The 17,332-nt window shown below is 40.3% G+C and overlaps 1 protein-coding gene across 4 annotated transcripts in view; it reads right to left on the bottom strand.

Annotated features, from left to right (window-relative positions):
* The window catches only part of sh3pxd2aa (SH3 and PX domains 2Aa), a 118,098-nt gene that overhangs the window by 9,023 nt on the left and 91,743 nt on the right, over window positions 1-17,332 (bottom strand). For all 4 annotated transcript variants that reach the window (XM_034886235.1, XM_034886240.1, XM_034886247.1 and 1 more), the window contains 2 exons: window positions 12,148-12,261; window positions 6,923-7,006 (listed from right to left, as the gene is read on the bottom strand). In XM_034886235.1, coding sequence (XP_034742126.1) covers window positions 6,923-7,006; window positions 12,148-12,261 — 198 coding nt within the window. The remainder of the gene's footprint in view (window positions 1-6,922; window positions 7,007-12,147; window positions 12,262-17,332) is intronic.

Genomic DNA, 17,332 nt, shown 5'->3' with positions numbered 1-17,332 from the left:
AAAGCATTGTGTACCTGCTCCCGCCTGCCTCCGTCTCTCTGCGTTTGGGTCCTCACCGCACACCCCCCACAACATTAACATTAAAACATGATTCATAAAATCCTGCCAACAGTTATTTTGATTGCTTAATATTTCATGCACTAAAACAATAATAATAATAAAGGCTTTAGGCTGCCAACACATTACTGTAGGTCTGGTTTGATTTTAAATCTTAATTTTATACTACAGAAGTCGTAGGGGGTCCCTGATCCATCTCTCTCAGTTAAGGCTTATTAAAACGTTAACTAACGGGCTCGCTCTACTGACAGAATCTCTCCCCCTTGCTGCTTGTTTCCTATCCACACCAAGCCTCATTCAAGCTATCTAGACACTGATCCAATATTCTGTCTCCAGAGAAAGATTCCTCATGTAGCAGCAGCCTCCCTTGAGAAGATATTTGGACCAAGATCTCTCTTCTCAGATATATATCTGAACGCCACTCCTCTCTCACGCTCTGCTAGTTCTTCCAAGACCCTGTAGGGAAGGAAATTCTAGAATTGGCTTAATGGGGAGCAGTAAAAGGTTAGGGGATTTATAGACACCAAGGCAAAAGACAGCAACAGAGAAGGAGAAGAAAGATTGAAGGGATGATCAGTGGACATAACACTGGCTGATGAATTGGTATGGTATGGAGAGGAATAGAAATCATCTGTGTGTGCAATCTGATGACTTAAGTGGCAGAAAATATGAAGAAAAGGAGGAAGAAATGTCTGTAGGGCGGGATCTAAATAATAAATATAATGAAAAATAAATGTGTTAGACAGGAGAGATTGTGACCTTAGTTGGCTGGGGGTACATTTATAAAATTGGTCAAGGAAATGTGAGGGGCAAGGATGATATCTCAGAGGTATGTGCGCTGATTCATTTGAATGCATGCTTCAAATAGGTGGGGTAGGCACAGACGGCAGGGATACAAGTTCCTGCCCTGCTCATTACAGAGCAGCTGAGGTCAATAATGTAGAAGAGTGGAATGTCTGGCCCTGAACCTCAGCTTGCAAAGCATGTTGTGTGAAGGTGTGTGTGTGTGTGTGTGTGTGTGTGTGTGTGTGTGTGGGTGTGTGTGTGGGTGTGCAGGTGTTAGGGCAAGTGCTTGCAAGACAGGGAATAACAAATAGGTTGACTTACAAGGAAATCTGAAACGTCTACCTTAATGTGTGTTACGTTTGTTACGTGTTCATATCGAAGTACTACTAGTCTGGATCAACGGAAGTACATTTCCAGGATAAAGACGTTCGCCCCTTTCTTTGCATTTTCTGTGTGTTGTTGTTCTCAAAATCGCTTTGCTTTGGAAAATAACACACTTTGACAGTCTGTTCAGACTACACGCTGAAAATGGCAAGTTTTGAAGAAAATTTGGATTTTGCAAAGTCCGGCCTGCTTGGTTCTTTTGGGGAATTATGTAAAGATGTATTGTATAAAGAATATGTTTACAGCATTAACTGGGAGGTTTGGGACAAATTGGTGGGAATTGCTGACAAAGTACACACGGTGATGAATCGTAATAGCAATTTGACGTTTAACCTTGCATCTTGTATAGTGTACATTTCTTATGTTACTGTACTGTTTGAACAGTTAACTTAATTTAATATTGTTTTCTTTTGTGGGGTGCAAATGTTCTACCAAAACAAGTTCCTACTAACAAACGTTTTGGCACTGTGTGTGTTGTATAATTTATAAGGTTGTTGCTTTTTATTCCCTGAAGACCCGAAGAAAAGATGAACAATTCTGTAAATCACAACTATGTGTGTCTTCATGAGATGTACATGTGCCTCAGTGTTCATTTTTGTGTGTGTGTGTGTGTGTGTGTGTGTGTGTGTGTGTGTGTGTGTGTGTTGGCGCCGGCTTCACACTGCAGGGACAGAACAGTGAATTGCGAGCGGTCATTGGCATTCTATAAATCAGATTAGGGACCTAATGTAAATGCGAGCACTCTGGGCAGGGCAGGGGACAGCAGGCTTGTGTTAAACTTTGGTGTGCGAGACGCCACCCCTCACGATCACACCGTGAAGTCACTTGGCCGTCAGTAGCCAATCAACATGCCCAGAGAGGTCAAGACACATTGACCTGGCTTTGTGTACCAGGGACTCAAAAAGAGATGTTATGTAATTTAATTTCAGTCCAGAGCGCACACTTGTTATGTTGTCAAGATCTCTGGCTCACATCCCGCTCTTCTTTATGAAGTGTAACGTAAAAGGCAAAGAAGTCTGAGTCAGCAAACAGGCTGCAGAGTATTCGGCTGTTCTCTTCCATTAGCAAATTACATCCTGCAAGAACATAAATCCTTTGTGATCGCTCTTTGTTTTTGTCCTTTGCCAGTGTTACTAAATCAAACTGTATCTATCTAAGTGTCTGTGCAGAGCTGTAAAACCTCACTCACACATTTCTTATCGCTAGCTCAGCAATGCATTATCAGGCAGGGACAGTTGTGTATCCATCCACATAGCAAAAAGGGGGACGGGGGACAGGGATGAGAAGAGAGTGTTGGGAGGATAAGAATGAGAGAAATGTGCAAAGGCTGAAATTTGGCATGGGTCAAATTTCAGCTTATAGAACTTTCATGGTGAAATGCATAGAATCTTGCCTTTGGTTGTCTTGACTTTCTGGCCCTCACATTATTCCCAATAGCAAACCCAAGCCATTGGGTATGCCAAGCACTGAAACCACTAACAAACCACTACTGTACCTGCAACTGAAGCACTGTTGAACCGAGACAGACAGTGTACAGTAAGGGTCAGTATGTCAACAGACAGTAACAAAGTCAGAAAGTGAAGTGTGCTGTTGAATGAAAAAGTTGGAAATGACATAACTCCAGTCAGCAGAAGCTGCAGTTTTCATGGTGAGACTACTTTTGATGGTGGAAAAAGAGCTACTGGCCCAGAAGCCGTTAGCTTGTTTGCAACGTAGCCAGTACCACTGGCTGCCCAGTGACACTCCTCTGTCCTCAGCTGTCCTCTGTAACCTTATGTGCAGCTTATTCAACATAGCCCTTTGCTTTCAACCAAAAAATCATACAGTAACAGTAACAGTCACACTGCAGTGTTTTGAATTCTCTATCTAAGACAAACTAAGGCTGCCAGACCCCTATTTACCACCGGTGAGCTGCATTCCGGATGTGCTGCACTCTATGCTTGCTATTCCAACTGCCGCGCCACGGCTCGTACCAAAGCGTACATGGACAGGCTCTCCGCTACGCTAAAGATACGCAGCAGGTATATTTTCATGCAAGCCCCGGGTTGTTTGACAGCCAGGTAGGAAGTGAAACAGCGAGACTATCCAGTCAATTCACAATTCCCCTCCGCCAAAAAATTGTATATTTCTCCTTTACAACACCATGGACAATGAGTTATTCATCTTGGACGCTGAAAAACATAATAGACATCACAGATCTTTTTTATTAGGACAACACCAGAAAAGAGAAGGCATGGAGTTAAATTACAGGAGTGCTTTGAGTGGAAGTTAGATACTAGCTAAGTACTTGTAGGGATAATAACATCTGCAAGTCGGGCATAAGGAAGCTCCGCGTCTGAGAAGCTCCTTGTGTGGTATGGTGCGTGGCTAAGGACAAAAAAAAAAACGGAACGCAGCACAGACGCGCCAGTGGAGAATTGAAGCTACTGAAAACGTAGCAACAATACCCTCCACTACTGCAACAATCCAACCAATTGTTGTGTTTTTGGTTATTTGAGGGCAAAAAGTCGAATGGTAAAATACCCAATGATGTATTTTATATTCAGATCACGTGCCTTTCAGCTAAACACATTTGCTAAAACTACATAAAACCTTGGCCAAAATGTTTTATGGAGGACCTGGCCACCATGAAAATAATTAGCCTTTCTGGTGGCCTGTAATAACATTAGCAATGCAAAGTCATGCTTATAGGCATAGCAATCGACTGTAAACATTGCAAGTTAGTTGTGCCCTGCGAATGCCTAAGTAGTCTGCATGTTTGCCTTGATATTCAAAAGAAGTACAGCATGTAACTTTGATATACAAGACATAATGACAGAAAAGACATCTCTCCATGGAAGCATGGACACATTTACCTGCTAAGGAGCTCCAGGGACAAGTTCAGCTGCTTGCCCCTAAAAATGTATTAATATCACGCATGTCTCAAAACTAGATTCAGGCACAGGGATCTTCAAGACTACTCTGCTGTCTGTTAAGACTGGAACCTTCAGGACCCCTAGAAATCTGGGGTCAGATCCCTGCTTTGCTCAGTTGGAAATCCAGCCTTGCATGGTAATGACTTTAAAAATTTGTATTTTGAAGAAAGAAATACATACAAGTCTATACAAATTTTGCTTAAACAATAAAAGAGCCATCCCGCTGTACATAACAAATAGATATATAGGCATAAGATATATTAATTATGTGACCTGAAGTGTTAAAAGTAAAAAGTAAAAATAAGTGCTGGAGTTCAAGAACATGAACCAAAAGTGTTGAACGTGTTTCATTCTCTGGTGGCGACAAATGGGCGGGTGACTCATCCACTCTCTACAGAGGTTGAGGTCTGTGTGATTAAAACCAGTTCGGCAGATTGGGCTGCTGTCCCACTTTCACACTTTCCATCAGCTTATTCGGGCCAAAACTCACTATTCTGGGAGACATATCTAGTTAGGTAACATTCCTGCAGACCTGGGTAACACTGTTCCCTTAACCTGCCATACCTTCATATGCCCCAGTCCATTAATGACAATAAACTGTGAACAGTGACCCTGTAATATTTCCATTTAGACTTGTGACAAGAAGGTTGCCAGATTGAATTCCTAAAAATGAGCTGTTTCGGGGGGAATTAATGAGTAATGTCCCCCTGTCTACTTCTATTGTTCCCCACAAAACCAAATAGGATAAACGCCATGGGTATGCGGCCGTGTGTGTAACCCTACATCAACCGCCTAAGGCTGCTGACTATAGAAGAATATTTACTGTATGTCGGTGTGTGTATTTTTTAAAAGCAGCGCACATACATTTGGCGAGAATTTGCCCTGTATTCAATCTCCTCTGATTAATCACTAATGCCCCATTGCCTGCTGGTCTGGAGGAAGGTGGTAACACAAGCCAGCCCACCCATGTTATACCATAATAGGGGGGCCGGCATGTTATTAAAATACAGAAAATCTACCTAGAAATAGAATAAATATTGGATAGGATAGAACAATACAATGTAATTCCTAACTAACTAAAAGACAAAACATTCATTATTACCTATTACTTTGCATCCAAATACATGAGACATTTTCTATGTGCTTAGTCTGGCACTTTTTACAAAAACAATTCCAGTTCTAGTTCCATTGTATCATAATTTTGGATATTCATCATGGAAACATAAATTGGTAGAAGAGGCAGTTCTCTGATCCAATGGAAATAACAATTGTCAGATTGACAGCCCTGTAGCCCAATGCACAAGTCCAGGAACAGCTTCCATAAACAAATTCTAACTACAGGGCGTCTGTTTGAAGCCCTGACTAAGCCTGGAACCAGGCAAGTGCCTAATTGACAGTCTGAGAAAAGCTTGCAGTAGAAAGCGCCACTCGCCCCCAAGAGAAGGGACTGTGTGTTTTTTCAGACGTAGACTTATGTCTCTCTTTCAGCTTTGAAACAACGATGACTCGACAAAACCACAGATGACTTGCCAAATGCTACAATGAAAAGCATGCAAGGACGTCTTCGTGTTTGTCTTTTTTAAAGATTTAAAAGCAAAATGCAAAACCCCTTACAGGATTTTAAGGGAGTTTGTTTTAATTAAGCAGCAACACTGTTATACAATCATTTATGTTTACATGGCTCAGTGGCCGTCAAGGTTGATGAGGTTGTGTTGTGAGAGGCAAATAGCCTTATTAATCCAAATCGGTTTAAGGCAGTCCAATTATTTTGCTGCTCTGTGTGAGCTGAAGAGCGTTCCAAAGTTTGATGGAGTGAGATGTGAGATTTCAGTGTCAGAGCTGAACCAATGTGGTGCTCCCAGTAGATGCTCAGGCCAGTTGTTGTTGGCCGCAAACTATGTAGGGGAGTGGGGCCATTTGTGGGGAAGGTGTGTTCTATGTGTGGATATGGAGGTTTAAGACACTTGTTATTGTGTCTTATTTCAACGTTATTAGTTCTGATATTACAAATATCAACATTGCATCTTTCATTTTTATGATAAAAACAATAAGCTTACAAAGTAGCTTAAGTTGGGTCATGTTATGACACCTGAGGCAGTGCTATCCCCCCGATACCTGTGAGATTTAGAGATGTAACGTTACACTTAACTCCCATTTCGAAACCATTGACAATTTGAAGTTGGCGATACTATTTTCTCCCGATTTTTTGTACAACCAAAATTGTATTTTAAATAACCACATTTAAATAAAAAAATTATAATTACATAAAAAAAAAATCCCAAATCCAAAGAACTAAACAATTACAGAACTTAGTTAGTTAAATCAAAATCAGGTTGCATTGCGATTTCATTTTTAATCTGAACCGGTTTACACATTTACAACGCTTTTGAACCGATTCGAGATGCTCCGTTACATCCATAGTAAGATGTAAACTCAGAAATAGCTGGTAAGTGGACCTTTGAGTTCAGATTGTTTTGCCACAGATAATCTTTCCAAGAATCAGCAAACACAAAAAATGCAAGTGCTTTCATCTATGAAGGCTTCTGCGTTCTATGCATACATGCTAATAATTATGCACTATGTCTCTATGTGTCCATATGCATGAGCTGCTTTGTGATACTATGTGGAGAGAGACAATGACTCAGTGTCTGATTCCTTGTGGGTTTGTAGATTTGTATCGTTGTGTGCATTTGCAGGCCCATCTGTGTGGGATATGTATACATTTACTGGAACTGTGAAACGTGCGTGCGTGTGTGTGTTTCCACTGTCTTTATGTTCACCTCTGCTCTGCTGGCGGTTGACTATACCCCCGAGGGTCCAGCGGCGGTCCAGCCTCTTCAGATGTGCCTTGCGTCTCTTAGTAACTGATGATGATGAGGAGCAACCAAAAAGAAAACAAACAAATAAATATGGAGTTAGTGTAGGAAGCATAGATTAGCAACATGAACAAAGGCAAAAAAAGAAGAAGCTGTTGTTAGCAACACCACAATAGTTTCCAAGGGAAAAGGGCAAATAAACAACAGCTGTATGTCAAGTATGAAGCCAGTTGACCATCTCTTGCAATGATTAGCTGGCTTTGTAAGTTTTTTAGCTAAAAACATGGTAAATGCAAAGTTAAGTGCAGTTTGATGACAACAAGCACACATTTTTCAAGTTTTATTTTATTATACACATATTATTTTATAGTATATTATATACATATACACTACGGGCTTAAATCACAACTTTTGTGGGGTGTCCGTAGGGTGTTGGGAACTGGAGGGTCGCTGTATCCAGTCCACATATGGACCAAAGTACGGTAGTGGACTGGTATCTGGCACTGCCAAGGTGCTCTTGAGCAAAGCACAGAACCCCCAACTGCTGGGGGCTCCTTTCCATGAGCAGCCCCCTCACACTGATATCTCTCTATGTAGTGCATGTATAGGTACTGAGCATGTGTGTGTACTTCAGGACTGTGTGTAAAAACAGAGTTTAAATTGTAAAGTCCCCTTGTGGGATTGACTAAGTATACTTTATACTTCTTAAAGTAAAAATTAAAAAGACAAATGAAAGAATTAATTTGAAGGACTAATTGTCTTCATTCAATTGGGACGGATCTCTAACCACCACGTGGTCTACTGCACCTTTATTTATACAGTAATAGTTATAATAGCATATTTATAATGTTGATGTTGGGTACATTCATTTAATAAGATATGATGATTATTCTATTTCTAGGGAGCTTTTTTGAACCTCTGACTGGCTCAACGGAAACCATGAACCTTGAGCTACTAATTATTCAGCAAATGTTTACAATTTATGTTTTGCTTTTGTTAGAGAGCTCTTAATTCAAACAACCTTTAACTCTCTTTACATACTCTGCCCCCCCCTCGCCATGAGACAGGCATGAACCTGAAACAACAACAAAAATCACTACGCCTTCTAGCTGACACCGTTAGTCAGGAACCATATTTTGCTCCGCAGGCACACATATCATCAAAGTCAGCTACTGTAGCAGGCCTCCTGTCCCAGTTTTAGGTTTCCCTCTGACAGGAAGGTGAGCTACAGTAGCACAATCATTAAAATACAGCTTGCTCCTTACAAGCCAGACAAAGTGTCAAGGCAAAAACTTGTTTTGCAGCCCCTCCCCCCCGGAAAACAACAATTTGTTCAGACTATGAAATGTTTAAAAGGGGTATAAAAAGGGGTTTAATGCATAGACTGTATGAGTGAAGCCAAAACATCTGAATCAATCCCTGGTGGCTGGCTGCAGTTTAGGTCATGAACCCAGATCCCTCCATGTAAGCGGACGGGCGTGGGCCAAACAAAAAAATCTAAGTACATGTCAAATACATTTTTTCCAAATATGGTTTCTGTCTTTCTAGGTAGCTGTGATCATGCTGATGTTCGATTAAGTGTTTTTTGATGTCATGAAAACATGTTGAACTGTCATGATTGACCGGACTCTGGTTCCAAAATTACAAGATGGCAGCGCCCGTATCTGGAATATTTTGTCTTCCTTTTTGTACAGTGGGAGCGTAATTGTTTTTTTAACAGTCTATTGGGTAAAATGCGGTTTCTCAGAGTCCAAAGTGGCATCTTTAAATGACTTGTTTTGTCCAAACAATGGTCCAAAGGTAATTAATTTACAATAATATATAAAAGAAGAATGCAACAGACATTACTACACTTGTTGTGGTTATTTGAGATGACAATGGATGGACACAAATATATATGAGGAATTCCCTTTGGAGCACCTGGTTAAGCACAATGTTGTGTATGTATGTATTTACTCTGTTGACCTTCATCTTATCTAGTCATGTCTGTTTATAGTTTAGAACAAAAAACGTATATCCTTTTTCAATCAATAAGAAAAGGAAGACAAAGCACAGATCGTACTGATCTACACAGGTTCTAGATGCAGTGTGCTGAACTCTTGAACTCTGTCAATCATTATTAGTTTAAAGTCTGTATAAAATAAAGCCTCAGCCATTACACAATGAGTCATTTTCCTATTTAAGCAGATGATCCGAGCAAGCACATTTATGAGGGGAAGAATAGATGGAAACATCACTTATCTTCTATCTATCTGTCTTTCTCTGTGGTTATCTAATTCCTTATCCATCTTCTGTCCTCTCTTCACCCTCTTGTCTCTCCATCTTTCCTTCTGCTCGACATCTGCCCTCTCTCCCTTTGTGTTTCTGCTACTTGTCATTTCCTCTCCCTTTTGACTCTCGTCCGCCTTCCATCCATCCCACTGAGCATCACCCGACTCCTGTTGACCTCCTAATTGAAATATCAGCTAAGGGAAGGCACAAAGGGAAATGTTATTTCGAGGTAATTTCAGCGGGGGCCGGGCAGCGCCTGTCGGTTCCTCTCCAGCAAGCTGAGCTGTGAGTGGAATTAGGTTACAGACCACGCAGAGATAATGAGATGTAAGGGACGACAGGAAGCGGGAAAGGGGGAGATCAGAAATAAGAAGTGACGATGTTTGCAAACACAAAGACACCAGGCCTAATGGGAAAATGGAGGTTGGAGATAGGGGTTGGAGGGGAAAGAAAGTGTGGGTAGTTGTGAGCTCAAGCGCTTCCTGCATACATCCACTTGAGTGCATTGGTTAGCAGAGAGAAGATAAACCAAATGCAATGAGAGTGTGTAACATAACGGCTACATCCAACCCACAAGCCTAAAAGATAAATTCTGGTTCATCGCAGCCTGGGTCTTGGGTCACTAATAAACCGAAAGTACTTACCAATTACATTGCTGTGATGTGGGACAACTTACTGTAGATGGGCAGACACATTTTTTCTGTGCATTAAAGGGATTATTATTAACATTTGGGGTGCTCTTTCTTTCCACCTATAAATAAAGTGATTTAGATAATCTATCTAAACACTGACTTGTCGACTCGTGTTGCCCTGTTGGACAGTAATGTTTCCAGATCTCAGCAATAAAAAGAGTACTACACCAATTTAGCAAGTCACTCCTCAAATGGACAATTAAAAAAAGGGATCTAAACCGATTCAGCAGGACCGTCTAGTACATACATTTATTTATGCATTACCCAGAATACCCAGAATGCAACTCGATCCCTGACAGATTCTGGTGTGTCAATAGCAGATAATGTAGCCGATAGCCTCAATCAGAGATTAGCAGCAGCTACGGGGTTCTGGGAGGATCACACTCCACAAGATTTTTTTTCATTTTTAAACTTTGTTGTCTTCAGACCTAACTGACGCTCTATCACTTGAAGACATTTATCAGATTTTACGCAGCTCCCTCTGGAAACACAAAAAGCCTTTATACAACTTTTTTTCACATTTGTAGCACTCACCAACACCTGTAATCAGATTATGTGTCCAATTGGCAGTAATACACAGAGCATGTCATGAAAAAACAGCTTGAATATGTCTTGGAGACACCCATACCCATTATGGAAGGTGGAAATAACTTGTGTCAGTAAGGGAGAAAGCAGCCCAGGCCCAGTTTCAGAAGGCTTTGTAGCCTTGGGCGGCTTAGTTAAATCTTGTCTACCGTTGTAAAAGCCCCAGAGATTGCAGCTGTGATAAACAAATAGCCTTTTAACCATGTAAATAGTTCAAATACACAGGCTACATGTACTGTTATGCTAGTACAGTGTGTACCTGTGGACTTCATCTATAAGAAGATATGTTCTCATTTGAGTGCCAACCGTCCCCTAAGTGCCAACATCAATCAGGTTTGTAGGGCCTTCATCAAGGAGCGCCTGCTGCTACGAGACGTACGATTAGGTCTACCATTGTTGTTGCATGTTGTACTTTATGTTGTCATGTTACTATATACATCAACATCACTTACTATTATTATACCATATTTCAGGTGAAAACAGGAGAAAAACTAACCTGGGAACAAATTTGCATTGGAAGTGTTGTCTTACTCAGTGTGTGTGTTTTGCCCTTTAACAAAAAAAGGGCCTTTACTTGAAATAGTGTTATCATAACTGACAAAATGAAATGCAGTTGTTTAAATCCCAATTTAAAATGATGTAGAACACCAAATGAAATCTAAGTACGTTTGGAATGAATAAATGATAAACCCATTGAAACACTAAAAAAGAACTCAGGCAACCAACCCTCCATATCCCTGAAGCTGTTATTTTACCTCCAGGATACAGGATTGCAAGAGATTCCACTGATACAAGCACTGACAACATATATTAAGTGTGTTTGTGTGAGTGTGTGCGAGTGAGGAAAGAATCCATGAAATGAATAAGAACAGCAAATAACAGTGACTGTGGCAGCTGTAAAGGAGCTGTCATCATTCTAGCAGAGGGTGTTTTCTTACTTTAATTTGTCTTGCAGAACGTGCACAGTGAAGCATGGAGGCTGGCATGTTTTAATGAGAGACAGAAACTGCCTGTTAGATTATCCAGTGGCGCTATACAGCATAATAATCTATCCCACCATTCCTATTTCATTACCACACAGTGCCACAGATAAACAAAGTAATGTATGTGTGCGTTGCATGTATTTCTAAGCATGCTTGTGAGCATACCTGTGTGTTTGGACTTTATTTAGCTCTATTGGATTCCCTTGGTCTAAAAGCAGAAATTGACTTATGATGACACAGTTATGAAATGCTCCATCACAGCAATCAGACTGAACATTGGGGAGGAAAGGGTCACAACAAAACAAGACTACTGCAAGAGTTGCAACCTCCCGGGGGAGTTGAAAGGAATTTTCTATGGTGCCAAAATATTGCGAACCCTTTGGCCGCAGTCGTGTACCATTTCACCATGGAGCTGCAACTGTGGTCTTCAAGGTTCCTAATGTGTGACTGGAAGTGTGTTTGTAAGTGTGTGTCTGAGTGTTTAGCTCAGACTTCCATAGACTGAAATGTGATTGCAGAAAAAAAAACCACTATTAACTATTATTGAGAAATCATACACAGACGATTCTCAAAAAACAAGTCGTCCAGAATGGCGTTTATATCTTTCTGTGTTTTATGAATGTAATAATGTTGTATTTGTGCCTGTGTTTGCGCTAACCTTCTCCAGTCCTAGAAGTGCCCAGATCCAAATCGTCTCTGGTTACATTCTGGGAGTCCAGGTATGTGGCAGGCACCCATCCCTGCTCCTCTGATGTGCTGACAAACCACCAACCTAGAGAGGGAGAGAGATAGAGTAAAGAGGGATGGAAAGAGAGAGAGATGAACATATTGCTATTGCCACCAACAATCAAGGCCTGAAGCATGACAGCGAGGATCATTCCAATGTTGTGATTTACACCAAACAATGGATATCTCCATCTCTACAATGTAGCCAAATGTACTGTGACTGTGGATGAGCCAGCATTTGCATGACAACAAATTTAGCCTGTGTTTGGCTGGTAAAACTCAGCAATTCTGGGACTCCAGCCCCAAATTGTTATCCCTACACCTGCAAGTATAGATGAAATACAAAGACCAAACTTGGTTTCAGTTCTCAACCCTCTTATTTTGGCCAGAGAGATCTGAGGCGGACTCATGAGTCACTGCAAGTTTCACCTACTTGGAAAGCTCTCATCATTACTAAACCAGAGACAGGACAGATACTGGAGAGAGGAAAGTATTGGAGCTTGAAGTGAATTATAGATCAACAACACAAGTTTAAAAAACACTTTTCACTATTAATCATTAGGAAATGTGTTAAACTGCTGCTGTTTTTGGTTAATGCGAACAAATCAAGATTATACATTGTTGAAAATCTACTAGAATAAATGTCTACAGCCATGCTAATAGTACTTTGAGGGTGTACTGAGCCACAACGGTGTATATTTTTCGTGAACGGCTAACATCAGCATGGCGACAGGCTCACAATAATAATGTTAAGATGCTAATGTTTGGCAGGCATTATGTTCACATGTTCACAATCTTGATAGATGAATGAACTTTGGGCTCACCAAAGTTTTTTTCATTTACCCTGAGGAGAACATGAATATCTGGACTAAAACCCATGTTGGTTAATCCAATTTTAGAGACATTTGTCTCATAACCAAAAGTGCCAACCTCGCGGTAGCACACATGCTTTATTTCACAGATAAAGGAACATTTTATTTTGATGCAATGGTGATTTACAGCTTTACCTTTTTCAACATTAAAACCGCCGAATACTGCGCTTACACAAGGAGCACCTGGAAGAACGTTTACCACTACGGAAACCAAAAGTTGTGTGTGTTACATTTGGAACCGATGATCGGATTCAGAACAAATTCTGGATGCCCAATCCTACATGTTAACTTACTGGAGATTATCTGTTAAAAACAAAAAAGAGAGTCTTAAACTCAGGAAAAAAAGTAGTAAGCAGATAAACACAACATTTATCTGCCATCACTTTAAAGATCAGTTGTAAATGAAATAATGTGTCAAGCTTAATATACAAAAAACATTGTTAATGCAAAGATTTAATGTTTTTTATTTATGTGCGTCTGTTTTTTAATTGGATATTACATACCGTTGGCTCTTCTCATGTCTTTGCTATTCTCTGACCATTAGTAGTTACCCAAAATAATACTAGGATGGACATATTCAAAGTGATCAGTATTAGCACTCTAAATATGTGAAATTGTAGTGGATATACAAAACAAGCCGCTCAATTACTGTTGTATAGCACCTTTAAACTGAAATAGGGGGCAGTATATTATTGTCTCGTAACTGCATTACTCAAACTGGATTATACTGCTAATACTAAGGCTTCTTTTTATTCTTTTTTAAAGGTTATTTCTTTAGTCATTTTGTGGGCCTTTATTTGTATTGGACAGATTAGACTTGAAAGAAGAGAGAAAGGGAAAAGACATGCTGCAAAGGGCCGCAGGTCGGAGTCAAACACGCGGCTGCTGCACATACATTCAAGACTATACTTAAAATGCTCATATTATGCTTTTTGGTCTTTTACCTTTCCTTTACTGTGTTATATATCTTTTTTGTGCACGTTATAGGTTTACAAAGTGAAAAAGCCCAAAACCCCCAAATTAAGGTATTGTAGTCCAGCCTTTACTTCCGTGATGAATATGCGTCACTTTGTAACACATTGTAATGCTCATCTAGCTGCTATTTCTTTTATCAACTTTCCATGGTAAAAAGTAAAATGGTGTGATAAAGGCAGAGTGAGCTGTCATGCCAGATTCAATGAAATGCAACAGTGTGATGTGGTACAAAAGTAAATAATTCATTCGAGAGTGGAAACCCTACAGCTTCATGAGACTGCTTTAAGACACAGAATTAGTCAGTCAGTGTGAGAAAGATATAAAGGATAGTGTGGGGAATGTGTTCGGAATTCCAATTGGTCAGTTTGTCGGCCTGTTGGTTGAGCACTTTGGTCCAGACTGATGTTGGAGACACACTCATGATCCCCAGAGGAAGAATCCTTATGATTTTGGTGATCCTTTGACTTTTCACCTAGCGCCAGCTGCACATCAATTGTATAATTTCTAAAAATATCTCACTTCTGCCTGATTATTACAACACTTGATGTAGACGTTCATGATTCCCAGATGTCTCCTAATGACTCCCAAAACCCCACACTTCTAACAATCGGAATTGAGAATTGATAAGAACAAGAATTGAAAGTAAGAATTGGACTTGGAATCAGAATCGTTCAAATCAAAGTGATTCCCAACTCAGGTAATGTCAATGTATTTAGGAGCGCAGCTAAAACAGTACCACTACAGAAAGCTAAAGTAGTGCTGACCATGGTTTGTGCCAGACTATAACAACAACAACTTTACTAACAGGCATCAACATATTAGTGGGTTGACATTTAACAGACCACAGTGGAGGAGCTTGCCGTGCCAGCCCCCTGCATGTGGCTTCATCTCCGTGTACTGCTATAAACACTGAGGCCTGAGACACTGGGACTTTGACAGCTTATGTGCAGCACAAATCACCTTTTTCCAACACACATACACACAAAACCATGCTGAAATACTGTCTCCCCTTGATTTCCCCACAGCGGGTCATGTCTTGCAGTTAACACAGGAGTTAATTCAACCTGAGCGCATACAGAATCACAGGGGGTTCCTGCACAGTAGCAGCAGTGTAGCTCCTCCAGCCTGAGCTTCTCACAGTCACACTAGCTGTCTGTGGACGCTCTGTACCCGCCTGTTGACCGGTGGGGAGACGTCACAGGGCACTTCGGCTTCAGGAGAGATCCACACCGTTCATTTTTGGAGCTTTCAGAATCAATTTACGACCCTATTTGGCCTTGATGGGTGGAGGTAGTGGCTTCATATGAAACTGTATTTGACCTCACAGCAGTTTTATTATGCTAATTAATTCCTAACCGTAGCTTCTGGATTAAGAAGCCCAGTGTTATAATGAATAGCGTTTGCGAGGGGCTGTCGCAACTTTCCTATTGGGGGGTCCTCTGCTGGGTAAGTGCACAAATTGTAATTATTTGGAATTTACCTAGATCATATTTTGTATGTGTTCATATGTGAACTGTTCCCGCAGCTTTGGGTGAATCTGTGAAGAGCAGGCTTGTAACAATTATTACATAATTGTCTAATTGTCAATTATTTTACACAGTCACGGTTTCTAAGTTAACCGCAATTAATTGCTAACATTAGTTCTTAAGGGGTATGACTGGTGATTATGTTTAGATAAGCCAAATTGTAATGATCTAAATGATTTTTTGTCTATTTTTTTTCCAATTTATATTTTCATGTGTGAGTAGTTGGCAATTTACCCTAAAGTCCTTAACACCGTAGCAAAAAAAGTGACAAGGGGGGATGCACTTAGAAAAACTGTTTTATGATAATAAAGAGGCTTGGTTTACTTTATAGGATGTGTATCTGATTACTACATTATCTGGGTTGCATGACGGTGATAAAACCAAAGATGTATCCTGGAATTTATTCAAAACTTTCATTTGAAAAAGTAATAATTACATATTTTAAATTTGACTGAAAGACAAAATTATATTGTGTTGATCGCAATTATTTCTGAGACAATGAATTGAACAGTAACTTTTGGAATTGTTACAGCTCTAGTGTAGAGTTTGTCTTTTGATTCCTGAAGGGTCTGATTTATTTTCTGGCTGCTGCAATGTGAAAGGTCCGCCCAGCAGTAAGAATAGCTAGCTCCATGTGAAACACATTAGGGTTTCATAGGCTGACTCATTGCAACTACTGCAAGCTAAAGAAGAACTGGAGCCACACGAATGGAGGAGAGCAGTCGCTCTGCACTGAGACACAAGCAGGAGTTCTTCCTCTCTTTAAAAGACAAAGAGAGGAGGAAAAACATCATAAATCTACTGTGTTGGTAAGAGGATTGAGGTGACTGCCATCAGCAGAGGTAGATCTTACCTGATCTCCAATGAGATGAAATATATACGCTAATAGGAGCCTTTTTTTTTTAAAGGATCCTTAAGTGGTGGAAGGAAACGTTCTGATCATTATCATACTCCACTCTGCAAAAATCCATAATCAGGAATGATGTGATTTCATCCATTCATCACATCTGCAGCACCGCCATCAATGAAGATATGTAGACCTTTGATTGATGCCAGAATGATGAGTGCTGCTAAAGTCCGTTTTCCAAACTGTACTTATTTGAAGAAATACAGACAGCAAAAGTCTCCTTAGCTGTACTGCTCAAAGCTGACATCAGAATCAAAGATTGTTGCCAAATTGTACCTTCTGTTAGAACCTAGCTACACTGGCCAGAAGGATTCAAGGTTTATTATGAAACTATACATTAAAGTGTTTTGGGGTGGAAACTTCAAATTTATTATTTTACTTTTAAGAATGTTGGTAGCATGCAGCACTATTTTAATGAACACGCTCATTAGCTACAGAGTTCGATGAGAAGATGGATACGCTTAATATGCAGCTGCAGCTGAGGCAACCGCTTAGCTTAGCTTAGAAACAAGCTGTAAACAGCCTGGCTCTGCCCACGTATTATAAAATCCATCCCAGCTCCTCTAAAGCTCCCAGATTATCATGTTATATCAAGTTACATTATTTTTTGTACTGTTCAGTAACACTTGAAAATATATGTTTTTCTCGCCTAAATTTTTACCCTTAAAAAAGTGCTGCTGTTTCCACATGCTTTGGCCCTCTGGGATGACCCTGAGTTCATTAGGAAGTTAACACTCCCAACTTGTTGTTTCTAGTGGCAGTGTGACACTAGGCCTTACTGACACAGAGCTAAAGAGGTTAGAACACAGAATTTCTATTTCCGTCCAAGTAAATCAT

The sequence above is a fragment of the Etheostoma cragini genome, chromosome 2 (assembly GCF_013103735.1).
Source record: "Etheostoma cragini isolate CJK2018 chromosome 2, CSU_Ecrag_1.0, whole genome shotgun sequence".
Taxonomy (NCBI): Eukaryota; Metazoa; Chordata; class Actinopteri; order Perciformes; family Percidae; genus Etheostoma; species Etheostoma cragini.
The sequence above is the reverse complement of the archived record's forward strand: the minus strand, read 5'-3'. Positions and strand labels throughout refer to the sequence as shown.